Source organism: Humulus lupulus, chromosome X (genome assembly GCF_963169125.1).
Source record: "Humulus lupulus chromosome X, drHumLupu1.1, whole genome shotgun sequence".
Taxonomy (NCBI): domain Eukaryota; kingdom Viridiplantae; phylum Streptophyta; class Magnoliopsida; order Rosales; family Cannabaceae; genus Humulus; species Humulus lupulus.
This window is the reverse complement of record NC_084802.1, coordinates 15,858,101-15,872,762: the sequence shown is the minus strand read 5'-3', so window position 1 is coordinate 15,872,762 and position 14,662 is coordinate 15,858,101. Positions and strand designations below refer to the sequence as shown.

The 14,662-nt window shown below is 30.5% G+C and overlaps 1 protein-coding gene, 1 long non-coding RNA gene and 1 other non-coding gene across 3 annotated transcripts; 1 reads left to right on the top strand and 2 right to left on the bottom strand.

The window, feature by feature from the left end:
• Positions 1–248: 248 nt before the first annotated feature.
• On the bottom strand, positions 249–322 carry TRNAW-CCA (transfer RNA tryptophan (anticodon CCA)). The gene has a single exon. It is a non-coding gene; the product is annotated as a tRNA-Trp (tRNA).
• Positions 323–3,854: 3,532 nt separating this feature from the next.
• LOC133807358 (extensin-like) lies at positions 3,855–5,714 on the bottom strand. Its single transcript, XM_062245624.1, has 2 exons — positions 4,405–5,714; positions 3,855–4,218 (listed from the first exon to the last, which is right to left on the bottom strand). Exon 1 carries the CDS (start codon positions 5,692–5,694, stop codon positions 4,441–4,443), a length of 1,254 nt encoding a protein of 417 aa, XP_062101608.1. The 5' UTR covers positions 5,695–5,714; the 3' UTR covers positions 3,855–4,218; positions 4,405–4,440.
• LOC133807359 (uncharacterized) lies at positions 4,225–4,648 on the top strand. Its single transcript, XR_009879283.1, has 2 exons — positions 4,225–4,463; positions 4,503–4,648. It is a non-coding gene; the product is annotated as an uncharacterized LOC133807359 (long non-coding RNA).
• Positions 5,715–14,662: the final 8,948 nt, after the last annotated feature.

The following is a 14,662-nucleotide window of genomic DNA, read 5'->3' as shown; positions in this document are numbered from 1 at the left end:
AATGATCAATAAATAATAGAGAACACCAGGATTTATAGAGGTTCGACCCCAAAGATTGGTAATGACCTACGTCCTCTTAGATTTGTATTAATCTTGAAGGTTATTTTATTGGTTTTATTTGATATTTTAGATATAATTTTTTATCTTTTACCCACAAAAGCACAAATGAGAGATATAGTCAACCGGGTCAGATTGATGTTCAATTATTTTAGTGTTATTTTCGACCTAACAAATAAGAAAAATCGAAGCACGCTCTGTAGGATTTGAACCTACGACATCGAGTTTTGGAGACCCACGTTCTACCAAACTGAACTAAGAGCGCCTTAATTATTATTACAAGAATAACTTTGTAACCCAACCCAACTTAGATATATATACTATCCTAGAGAATTTTATCCTCTATTGCCTAGGTATATCCAATTTTAATCAATCTCAATTGATTCCTCATTACTGCTCATAAGATAAGTAATAGGTAGAGATGATAGGATTTGAACCTGTGACATTTTGTACCCAAAACAAGTGGATTTCTATGTGTAAAAGACAATACAGAATGGCAAAATGGCTGCTAAGTACCAAGCCAGGTTGCTCGGTATATTCATGGTCCTGGTTGGTAGGCTATTTTTCTGAATTCCCTCCACTGTGGTGGACGGTTTGTATTTATATTGATCTTGTCGCCCAGGGATTACGCCCGAGCGTAACTGATAAGAAAAAATCCCTATATTCTTGTAGGTAGTTGATTTCCTATTCTTCAGGAGCCTTGACCAAGTTTTGAGGATTGTTAGGTGCTCTTTGCGGGTGGTTGTGCGATTCTCGTGGAGTTCCAACGAAGAGTGTAACGACTCTCATCCAAGCAGGTATATCTGCTCGTCGTATCGATCAGCAAGTATTTGGGGGTCCTGCTGAGCAGGTGTGCCTATAGCATGCCAAACGGTAACATGTTCGTATTCCCTGCAGGTATATACCAACCAACTTACCGGGGGGTCTGCCCAGTCTGCTCCACGTGTCCAAATTTAGTGCCACGTCAGATATGCCAATTTTTGGGATAGAAGAACCAGATGAAAATAACAGAGTATGCTTTGAAGTTTGACAGGTTACCGAAGTTCGCACTGAACTTGGTGCCGACTAATATGGCACGGGGGGATCGGTTTGTGCGGGAATTGAACATTATGATCGCCCGTGACGTCAAGATAACTTTGGATCCATGAACTACCACATTATAAGCCATGAAAAAAGAACCGAGACCGAGCGACAACCTCACTTCTTCCAGAGTATTTACCTTGACCCGTATTGAGGCTAAGGCTAGCCCCTCGGTCGTGATAGGTCAGATTTCTAGTGCTGGTTCTTCTTTTATTGCATTGATTGACTTGGGGGCTACTCATTCATTTGTATCTGCTAGAGTGATAGATCAGTTGTGTAGACCTAGTGATTTGTATGCTAGGGGATTCAGGACTTTGTTGCCGACTAGGGAACTAGCAGTCTCTAAGAGATGGGTTAGAGCATTGCTAGTAAAGATAGATATTTGAGAGTTATCTGTGGACCTGATTGAGTTAGCGATGGACGACTTTGATATGATCCTAGGGATGGATTGGTTATCCAAGTATGGGGCGACGATTGACTGCAAGCGTAGGATGGTGACCTTTGAACCGGAAGCAGAGGTACCCTTAGTCTTTGTGGGGGCAGTGAGTGGACCGCGAGTACCTGTGATTTTGGCACTGAAGGCTAGAGTCCTAATGCAAGAGGGTTGCATAGGATTCCTAGCGAATATTTTGGATACCTCTAGAGTTGTTTCGGCTGGACAGGATAAGACCAGATTAGTATGTGAGTTTCTTTATGTGTTCCCAGTAGACTTGCCAGGGTTGCCACCACACTGAGAGATCGAGTTCGTCATAGAGTTGGTGCTAGGGGCGGTTCCAGTATCTAGGACACCTTATAGAATGGCTCCGACAGAGTTGAAGGAATTGAAGACTCAGTTGCAAGGGTTACTATACTTAGGATTCATCAGACCGAGTTTTTCGTCGTGGGGTGCTCTAGTGTTGTTCGTCAAGAAGAAGGATGGATCCTTAAAGATGTGCATTGATTACAGAAAGTTGAACAAGTTGACCATTAAGAATAAGTACCCACTGCCTATGATCGATGACTTGTTTGATCAGCTACAGGGGAAGACGGTGTTCTCCAAGATTGACCTTCGGTCAGGCTACCACTAGTTAAGGATTAAAGAGGACATACGAAAAACTGCATTCCGCACGAGATATGGACACTATGAATTCCTGGTTATGTCCTTTGGATTAACCATTCAGGGGAAGCAGTTGGTTTGTCTTCTTTGGCATGCCCACTGAACACTAAGGGGGAGTAGTTCTGGTTACACTTATATTTTGTCTTTAAATTCATAAACTAACATATTTTCTTCCTGTTTGTTTGCTACTACTTAACAATATTTTGAGCAGGTGGTTAACTTTGTTTTTGTGTGCCTTGTTCTTTGATATATTGATCAACTGATGTTTTTTGGTTTAATGTTTCTTGCTCTGTGACTGCTATGTGTGCTAAATTTAAAACCATCATGCCGAATTGGGAGTTTGTGAGTGTATTTTTGTTATGCATTGAACTTCATGTTGAGACATGCATTTCATGTTATAACACTGAAAGTCCAGAAACACGTGATTTTTAATTCAGAACATGTTTTGCTTAGCTAGCTTTCCCCTTTTATGCCCTGGTAAATATAATTGTTTTGTGTGAATTAACCCAACCTTTCTGAGTAGCTAAAAAGTGGTTTCTTCTAGAAACATTTTTTGCAAAAGGTCTGAAGCATTCATTGCTTCATTGTTCATTACCCATGGCTATTTGGTGAGAGTTCACCAATGCAACTTCGACTTTTCTGGTGCAAGGCTTGAAGGGAGTTCAAGCTAGACTTCGAGGGGAGCTCGATTTGAAGTTGGAGGGATTTCGACACCTGGAGGGAGTCCAACAATCATTAAACTTATGGAAGGGTGGTTGTTTGAAGAACAATCCAAAAGTTTGCATTGTAGTCATCAAGTTCTTAAGAACAAAATTAAGGATTAAATTTGTGTTTCTGTAATTGAACTGAATGTAATGATTTTTTTTATTCTTAGTGGATTGCTTCTCCTATGGACAAGGTCCCATGGATGTACGTCATGAGAAATCATGGTTGAACCATATAAAAACTATCGTGTCAATTTTACTTTGTTGCACCTTAGCTTAAGTTGAATCTGATTTTGTTTGTTAATTCAAGTGGGTAAATATGTAATAGTTAACCAACTTTCAGTGTCAAATAGCAACACTCTATATAGAATGAGTGTTGTTATTTGACACCTTAAGGTGTCCAACACCACATGAGGTGACACTCCATGATTGGTTAACGATACCCAATAATATTTATTAAATTCAAATAAGTGAGACCCGATATTAGATAGCACCAATAGCGATATACCACCTACATGCGGTGTTGGGCACCAATGATGCTCCTTAACAATTCTCATATAGAATGGTCTTGGTCCTTTCCCCTTCTTTAGTCTTTAATTAATTAGTTTTTAGCTTTATAAAATATATTATATTTGTACAAGGAGAATAATGAACTTTCAAGATAATAGATCGAACTATTATGTCCTGCGTAATAATAATAATAATAAGATCATCAGCCCCTTATTCTAGGATCTCTTGCATATTCCATTCATTTAACTGAACAATATAATTTGACACAAAATTTGTATGTCGTAAACGTGTATTTTTTTTATTGTCAGTTATGAACATGTCAAAGCATATATAGATTTATGTGTGTATATATATATATAATATTAAAGAAGGGGACAAAAACGAAAGCAGAGGAAGAGAGCTAGAGATGAGATAACGGACCACATTCGAAAAATGAGTTCATTTTATTATTATGATTGATCAACCTTCGCGTTGGCTAAAAGGTTGTACGACACAATATATAATAAGGAAAAGGAAATGGAAAAACAAATATCAAATTATTATCAAAGTGCACTACAACTGTCGTCGAATAATAACAATAATAATACATTAAAAAGATTGGCTTTCAAATATTCTTCTTCGAAACACACTTTTTTTTTCTTCTTTTTCTTCATATGAAACGCGGAGACTCGCTTTTCTATTTATGATATCGATATTGAGAGAGAGAGAGAGAGAGAAAGAAGATCTTTATCAACTCCTTCCTTTATTTTTGCCAAGTTCTTATGCTCTTTCCTGCAACAACAACAACAGCATATTTTGATGCTTTAAAGATTAGTATATCGATATATCGTTTTGTTTAGTAATGCAATATGAACTAAATACGTACTCTTTTGCATTATTATTTGATTAAGAAAAGTAGAAACTGGTGATAAAATGGTGATAGATATTAAGGTTATAATACAAGATCATGAAACTTACCGACTGGTACTTCTGCTACGTCAAACCCCATATCGTCTAGTAGTGAGGAGGAGGAGGGGGTGATGCGTAGACGTAGTGGTGGTGAGGAGGAGGAGGAGACTTGTACTTGTAGACTGGAGTAGGTGGTGGTGGAGACTTGTACTTGTAAACTGGGGTGGGTGGGTGGTAAGGCTTCTCGTGATGGGGTGGTGGTGGTGACTTGTACTTGTAAACCGGGGTGGGTGGTGGTGGTGACTTGTACTTGTACACTGGGGTGGGTGGGTGGTATGGCTTCTCGTGGTGAGGTGGTGGTGGAGATTTGTACTTGTACACTGGGGTGGGGGGTGGTGGTGACTTATACTTGTACACTGGGGTAGGTGGATGGTATGGCTTCTCGTGGTGAGGTGGTGGTGGTGACTTATACTTGTACACTGGGGTGGGTGGGTGGTATGGCTTCTCGTGGTGAGGTGATGGTGGAGACTTGTACTTGTACACTGGGGTGGGTGGTGGTGGTGACTTATACTTGTACACTCGGGTGGGTGGGTGGTATGGCTTCTCGTGGTGAGGAGGTGGTGGAGACTTGTACTTGTACACTGGGGTGGGGGGTGGTGGTGACTTATACTTGTACACTGGGGTGGGTGGGTGGTATGGCTTCTCGTGGTGAGGTGGTGGTGGAGACTTGTACTTGTACACTGGGGTGGGTGGGGGTGGTGACTTATACTTGTACACTGGGGTGGGTGGGTGGTATGGCTTCTCATGGTGAGGTGGTGGTGGAGACTTGTACTTGTACACGGGGGTGGGTGGTGGTGGTGACTTGTATTTGTACACTGGAGTTGGTGGTGGTGGAGACTTGTACTTGTAAACTGGGGTGGGAGGTGGTGGAGACTTGTACTTGTACACCGGGGTGGGTGGGTGGTAAGGCTTCTCGTGATGGGGTGGTGGCGGTGACTTGTACTTGTAAACTGGTGTTGGTGGTGGTGGAGACTTGTACTTGTACACTGGAGTGGGTGGGTGGTAAGGCTTCTCATGATGAGGTGGTGGTGGAGACTTGTACTTGTACACCGGGGTAGGTGGGTGGTAAGGCTTCTCGTGATGAGGAGGTGGTGGTGACTTGTACTTGTACACCGGTGTAGGTGGTGGTGGTGACTTGTAGTGGTAAGGAGGAGAAACTGGCACTGGGTGATATTTCTTAGGAGGTGGTGGAGATGTGTATGCGTAGTTAGCACTGGTTTCTGATGGGAAGCTTAGAGAGACTAGTGCTACTATGAGAGCAGTCACTAAAAGGGATGTTGGTGACCCCATTTTGCTCATCTTAGTAGAGAAGAGAAGGAAGGTTTGGTGTTGCCTATTGATCAACCAGCACACCCTTTATATAGCGTTTGTCTTTATTCTATGGTAAAATAAAATCACAACAACTTGACATTAATCACCCCATCGTAGTAAACAAATATGAATAATTAATAGTTATCATAAAATAAGGCATATGGGAAATTTTTATTAAATATCTTTTTTTGGGACCTTGACTTGGTTTTGGATCTTGTCATAATAATATATGGCTGCTAGCCAGCAGGCAAGCAAAACAGATGAGCAAAAGAATAATATATTTATAAATATATATTTATTTTATTTATATAATTGATATTTGTGAGTTTTTACGGTAGGTATTCTGAAAATTTTCTTAGTTGGATTTTTTTCTATTTTGGGTTCTAAGTTGTAATCTCATTATTTTTATTTGGTGGTGCATATTATAATTATAGAAGACATTTTATAAATTTTTAGAAAATTTTTAAGGTGCTGAAATTTGAATTCAAATAATATTTTTCACGTTCGAATAAAAAATAAAATAGACACACGTATAAAAAATTATTTGAATTCTAATTTCAGAACTCTAAATTATTTAGAATTTGTTAAAATAAAAATTCTTTTAACTACAATATATATCATTATATAAAAAAATTAAAGTTATAATTTATTTAGGTCGGGAAAACAAAATATTCTACCATTAGGTACAAAATACAGTCCTACCGTAATAGTGCCGTATATATTATATGTATATATATAGGGGTTTTCTTTGGTAGGGCTCTCAAAAAGAGTCCTACCGTAGGGCTCTTTTGTGTTTCTCAACCTTTGAACAGTTTTCGGCGCGATTTTTTTTATGACCATGTATATTGTAGTTATTTAGAGCATCCTGCAAATTTTCAGAAAATTCCGAATAATTTACAGTGCCGAAAACAAATTATTGCACGCATATGACTAATTTTTGTATGCGCGTGGAAAATAGTATGTTTGAACTTAGTTTTCGGCACTGTAAATTATTCAGAATTTTTTAAAAATTTGCAGGATGCTCTAAATATTGGAGTGTTTATATTTGAAATAATAATTGATGTTCATCATAAACATGCCTGGGACTTTGAATTAAATATTTTACCATAAAAAGCGTTCCATATATAACATGAAAATGTTGGCACAGAGATATTTTCTAATAAAGATTCTTCAAATAAAAAAATCTGTCCCAAAATTTTAAGGAAATTTACTATTTTAGTCAACTCAAGTTATGTCTAGTATCATTTAACCTGAATTTTAGAAAAAGCTAAAAATAACTATTTGCTATATTTAATAGACGAAATTGGCCACTTTGCATGTTTTTAGTGAAATATTTCATTGAAAAGATATCCTCGCTTATAATATATTAACATCTTTTGTTTTTTTTATAATTTTGATTTAAAAAACATAAAATCCAAACAAATAAAATCAAAAATTAAAATAAATTGTTACACTCAAATCTTGAGAAAAGAGGTTATGACTCCGAAAACTGAGCTCGTCAGGTGTAAGCTCGAAATGTATGAAAACATCATATGGTCCAGCCGTAGAACCCTCTGAAGTGAAGCAACGACCTCGAGGATGTGTAATCTCGAATATTCTCTGAGATCGCGACAGGCAATGGCACGACACTTGAATATATCTTTTACCGAGTGTCCTCAGGCGAGATAGTTCGAGCTCAGGAGGTATAAGCTTGGGGGTGACAACCTCGATAGTACCTACCTATCCCGAGCGTAGCGTGAAGTTGGGTGGCAAGTTCGTGATTGATCCATAAGTCCCGACAGCCTCGATGTCAATCGCTGATCTAGAAGACCTGATAAATCGCCTTGGATAGCCCCTTATGTGTGAACATATTTATTGTAGTATAATCCAAATATTTAAGGGATGTCATTTAATTTGTTATCCGTTCCTGATCTTCATGGGACGTCTCCATGTATATAGGAGATAATGCATTTAATATCATTATTCCAATTGATTTACAGAATATATTCCCAAAATATGTGGGAATGAATTCTTCATCATTTTCTATAGAGAAGAAATCACCACTTGTAAAAGACCGATTCCTGATTTTCTTGAGAGAAAGCTCTGGGGAATTCATCTCTGAATAATTTCCAGAAAACTCAAAGTTTTAATAACATAGACTCGTGGACTAAGCAAAATTAACTACTGAACCTCGTAAAAACTTTCTTGTCTTCCTCTTTAAATTCATATGATCCATTTTTCATTTGTTTAATTGCTCTACTATTTAAGTTGACGAAAAACGACGTCAACATAAATATAATTATATTCTTTATTCGTTGTTTTATTTTATTTATTTAATTTTAAGTTTATTGATCAATTAATTTTATAAATTATTTGCAAAATATTATAATTATATTCACGTCCAAAAAATAAAATATACTTATTTATTAATTTTGGTTTTAATTTGTCTCAAGTTTCAAAATTTTGTAATTAATTTTATTGTTGACTCATATTTTAGCTAACTAATAATGTAACAAAATAAAAGTAATGGATGAAAATGACATTTTTTAAGTCATTTTGCATTCTAGCCAAATTTTGATAATTTTTTGTAAAATGATCTCTGTTTAAAATTTCGACCAACTGTTTGAATTTTTTGACTAGCTATCTCAAGTGTCAGATGTCATTTTGCAAAAAATTATCAAAACTAAGCCAAAGTGCAAAATAATTTCAAAAAAATAAATTATTTTGCCAAAAATATCTATAAAACAAAGATAAATCACGCATGAATTTAGAGAATATCAAATGTTGTAATAAATAGAAAAAATATTTATAGTAGCTCGGTCTAATAAATAAAGAACAAATATTTAGAGTAGTTCGGTCTAATAAATAAAGATGAAGTGAACTTGAATCACCCAAGTTTGTTAAGGATATCGACTATATGATACATCAGAATAAAAGCTCTTCAATGCAATAGAGTCTTTAAAAAAAATGCCAAGGGTTCCTCTCCTGGTATTTATAGTAGTGGGAATATGAGGTACAAGGAGTAGGTAACCCTCATTACCAGCAATGGCAACTTGTATAGCGACCAGACAAAACAAATGACAACCAACTTTCATGTGCTATACAAATATAGGTATAACAATATTTATATAAAAATTAATAAATATATAAATGCATTTTAAGAATGAGCATTTTTATCTTTACAAATATAATTTTGACTAAAAATATGCAAATTGAATTTCTGTTTAAAATAACAAAGTTATTTTTAATTTTTTGAAAACTTAGGATTAAACTTGGCCAGTGGACTTAAACCCAGGAGGCCAAAATGGTAATCTTACATTATGAAATTAAAATAAATTGAGAGAGCTAATAACACTTATAAAGGATTATACCAATTTAGTACCATGGTTGCTTTATTACAAGTTAAGACCTTTATATTTTAGTTAATGCCAAAATACCATCATCTATTTTACAAATCAGTATAAAAACGTACATTGAACACGATTTTATTAATAAAAAAAATCAATATTACTAAAATATCTTAATTTTAATAACATATATTATATATTAAAACAAAAAACAATTTTATGTTAATTTTCTAAGAAATACTACTATTCAAGGTGAAGAAAATATATAAATAATTTTAATTAATTAAAAAAATGAATCATTTTGTTTCTTAATTTTTTAATTGATTGAATAATAATAATTTTATATTTTTTCTAACCCTTTTTTTCAAATCAACTATTTTTAATGTCTAGCTATTATTATTATTATTTTAATCAACTAAAAACTTATTAAAAAATATAATTATTAATGGTTTTAATTAATTAAAATTTGATTTTTAAATATATTATAAATATAATATAATTAAAATAGATATATTTTTTGTAATGTTGAAAATAAATTGCAATAATATTGTGTTTATGGTAGGTTTTTAAATTAATTTGTAAAACAAAGAATAACATTTTGGTATTTATTAAACTAGAAAAATGTAAACTGAAAATGTAGGTACTAATATGGTATATATTTTTCTGTTAATTACGTATACGATGTGTTCAAAGTGACTAAACATAATTTGAGAAATCAAAATTTAACTAAATCTTTTGACTATAGTCTCATGTAAGAGATGATGATAATTATTTCCCCACAAAACTTTCTTTTTTCTCTTTTATAAATATAGGGAGTCACTTTGGTGCAGTCACATTTTTTACTGCACTGGTGTAGTCAAGTAATTTTTTTTTTGCACTTAAATATTTTTTTTTTATGATAATGTATATTGTAGTCATTTAAGATATTATGCAAATTTCAAAAAAATTAGAATATTTTATAGTGTCAAAAGCAAAGGTCAAACAATTTATTGCATGGGTGTCTACTTTTTTTTTATGTGAGTGTAAAATTCAACTGTTTGAACATTAATTTTAATATTATAAAGTATTCTAATTTTTAGAAAATTTGTAAATGATTTTAAATGACTACAATATATACACCATCACAAAAAAATAAAAAATAAAATATTTAAGTGTCAAAATAGTAAAATAGTTGCATCGATCTAACCAATTTTTTGACTGCACCGTAATCGTTCTTATAAATATATTTATATGTTATCGTTCTACTGAAAAAAAAAATATTTTATTGATCAAACATCCACTACTCATAATTTCTATGGGCAAGAAATATCTCAATATAATTTGTTTATTCAAAAAGTATTTTATTGATAAACATTTCCTAATCATAATTCTATGGGCAAGAAATATCTCATTATGATTTATTTATTTTTGTCACATTAAGAATAGTATTCCATCAACTTTTCATTTAATGAGAATAAGCATCTTCAAAGTATATGCCTAACATTTTGGCACTCTTTCCGTTTTTTGATATGATAATAGTCTACAAGATTCTTTTCCTATTTGAGAGAAATTTGATGGGAGGCTGCTACTTTTTGCTTATTAGCAAGGGCATCTATGTGTTTTTGTAAGTGGAAATTATAATTCATATTTTTTCATATGAGTTTATGGAAATTCTAAATTATTTACAGTGTCAAAAATTATGGTCAAATATTCAATTGTACGTGTGTTTATAATCTTTTTTACATGTATAAAACATAATATTTGAACTCAATTTTCAGCATCATAACTTATTCAAAAAATTTTAAAAACAGGTAAGATATCTGCTATAACTACAATATATATCTTTATATAAAAATATATTTGTTATAATTTCTCCACGTGCTGAAAAGAGAGACGCTCTTATCAATAATGACAAAAGTGACACCCCTACCATAGAAACACCTTTTTCATTTCAATTAAACTATTCAATAGTCTATGGATTAAAATCTAACAAATATAATTTTTTTTAATTATAAATAGTTATTTTTTCCAATAATTAATATAGATTTATATATTTAATTTTTCATATCATGTTAATAAAGGAATAATTATAAAACACATGAATAAATATATAGTCATCGTTACAGAATAATAATCATTAAAAAATATTTTATATCTCTTCTATATATAAAAAAAAGAGTGCGTAAATAATAAAAATTATTGGTTTTAACAGTTTGTTTTGTTAACTTTGAATGAAATATTCTATATATTTAATGGAATATACTTTTAAAATTAACTTAAAAATTGATATTATTTATCAATTATATTAATATAAATTCAAATATTATAAATATTATTATTATAATAATATTTAATATAATACTACATACATAATAACTATATTAATATAAATTTAAATTCAAATATTATAAATATCATTATTATAATAATACATAATACAAGACTAGATATGTAATAATTATATTAATATAAATATAAATATTATAAAATATTATTATGATAATAATATATAATCATTTTTTTACTAATTATATTAATATAAATTCAAATATTATAAAATATTATTATTATAATAATATTTAATACAAGACTGGATATTTAATACTTATATCAATATAAATTTAAATATTATAAATATTATAATAATAATAATATACAATACATAATCTTAATTTTTATTAAAAAATTATCATTTATATTTTAAAAAGGTTATCATATTATATATATATTTAAAAAAAATCTATTTTGGTTTAACTTTTTATTTAATATGTTTATGTTATTCTTTTATATATAATATTATTTATTTATTTAAAATTTATATGATAATGAAACAAATTTAATAAATATAATTAATAAATTATATAAATAAAACTAAGCAAACGTGCATTGAACATTACTTGTATATGTGAGATGAAAGGAAAATACCTTAATTTTTTTGTAGATGGTATCTTTAATTTGAGAATTGATAATGAGTACTCGCAATAGAAAAACTGAAATACATATTTATCTAAAATATAACTAAAAATGGCTAAAACTCAAATCCATCATAATAGGTAAGATGCATATGTATGTTACATATGCATTATTCTTTAGCTACATCTAGTTACATATATATTTTTCAATTAATTTCTCACTCCTCTCTCCTCCCTTTCTTATATTATATTTTTTGGTTTTTTTATGAATAAAAAACTTATAAAAAATAAATTAAATAAATGATGTAGAAAAAAAATAGAAAAATAAATTTATGGTGTAATGTAAAATATTGAGGTAAAATAAAATAAATAAAGTTTTATGAGATATTTTAAAAAATAGAGTATAGAAGGTGGCATCAATGCTCCTCCAAAGAGTCTTTTATGGTGTTCAACAGCTTTTACTGCTATTGGTATAAATGAATATCCGGTTCAGCATATTTTAATTTTAATTTAAATATGTGAGACTTAATACTAAATCGCACCAATAACAACATTCTATGTTCTAAGGTGTGGGCACCCTAGAGTGCCTTATAACAATGTTGTTTTAATTTTGATTGAGAATTTCTATAAGTGAGAGTTTTCTTTAATACTTTAGATGATTTTTTTGTAGCTTGCTTTTTTCACAAGTTAATGGGTGTTTTCCACCTAAAATAGTAAAAGCTTAAATTAATATTTTTGTTTGTGATATTTTGAAAATTAGTCACTTTCATCATTCATTAACTATAAATAGACATGTATTTTATTTTTATGATCAATACTCAACTAAAATACTATTGGTTTACAATTTTAGGCTTGTGATTTACATTTATGAACATGTAATTTACATTTTCAGTTTATAATTTACATTTTAAAGCTTAGTGATTTACCTTTTAAATGATTGTGGTTTGCATTTTAAAGTCTAGAAATTGTGAAATAGCCATTGTGATTAAAAAAATATGTATTAATTAATAATTTTAAATTTTTGGGTAAAAATATAAATAACTTACTTAATTAGGGTATTACATGTAATTTCTTCTTTTTGTTTTATGCTCTTTAGTTTTTTTTTTTTTTTGTTTTTTGGTTTTATAGTGATGCCGAGTTTTTTTTTAAGAAGTTTTACATGTATTATTTATGGATTAGCTAATATACATGCTGATAGATCGATGATAATTTGTATTAAGATCAATATATTTGATGATTCTTATTATATATTATTGGCCTTTTTAAAAAAAAGTATAAATAAGTAATAAAAATCAGTACTAGAGTTCTACATTATATAAAAATGGGATAATTTGAAAAATACCCAGTTTTAGGATTAGTTAACTAAAAATAGTTACTAATAATATTTAGTTGAATATTACCAACTTTTTTAAGCACATTTCTCATATTACCCTTAAAACACTACTAAAAGTCTAATGTAAAAATCTCAATATTTGCATCTGTCGTGTCATTTACTTCTCTCTTTAAATAATATTCATCTGTCAGTTCTACTAGACCACTGTATAATGGGTAGAGTCATTAATAATTTGAGTATTAATCAAAGAGTTTTAAAAAGTGGGTAAAAATTAAAAATATTAACTTAAATTAGGTACTAAGTGTAATTTTCACTATATATAAAAATAAAAGTAAAGTTCTGCATCGAGATCCATTATCTTAGATTGTTTACTAGGAAATATGATGCACCCACATTAATGGTTGTAATAATCTTCCTCTGACATGACCACTGTCATTGTACAAAAACTAAATTTGAACATGACATATTTTTGTGGATTTATATTATTAGCAACAAAATACATAACTTTACAAAATAGATATGCAATACGCTTCAAATTAATTAACTATTCAAACAACGAAGAGGTAGTTTTTCTGGTCCAACTCATAAAAAGACATGCAATGTTGCTACTGTAGTTATTTAATTTTGTAAATTTTTAAAAAGTTTAAAAAGTTTACAATAATAAAAACAAAGTTTAAATATGTTATTATACATATGATTATTTTTTCTATGCACGCAAAAAATAATATTTAAATATTGTTTTTTATACTTTAAATTTTTAAATTTTTTTTTAAATACTCTAGATAACTATAAAATGCACTGTCGTAAAATAATATCACGCCACAAACCATTTATAGATTGCAAACAAAAATAATTGCACCAGTACATCTCTATTGCGAATTACACGAAATAAATTCCCTATAAATATCAACAATATTGCCATACTAACTAAATGATAAAAAGTACAAATAGTATAGAGATTGTTCAAAGAAACTTTACTTAAAAGTTTTTTTGAACTACTCAATCCTAGAGGTATCAAAATTGACTAGACACGATTTTTTTCCTCCTTTAAATATTAAAGCAACTTTGATACTTATAATTAACGTATTAATTATTTATGATGAATATTAGTGATATAAATTGTTGCATTTGAATACTTAAAGTAATTTTTTTGACAATAAAAATAATTCTCGTCTATTTTGGTACGACTATAATATGTTAATTCAGTAAAAAAAAAACCTGGATAACAGTCTATGATTGACTTATATAAGTTTTCATTTATTAAATATTGTAAAAATTATTATAAATAATATATTTTAAAATACAAAGAATTAATTAAAAAACCTAAAATATGATTTCTAGTATTAAAAATTATTTCAAAACTTAAATTTAAACAAATAATTAAACGTAAACTTATGGCTTAATTA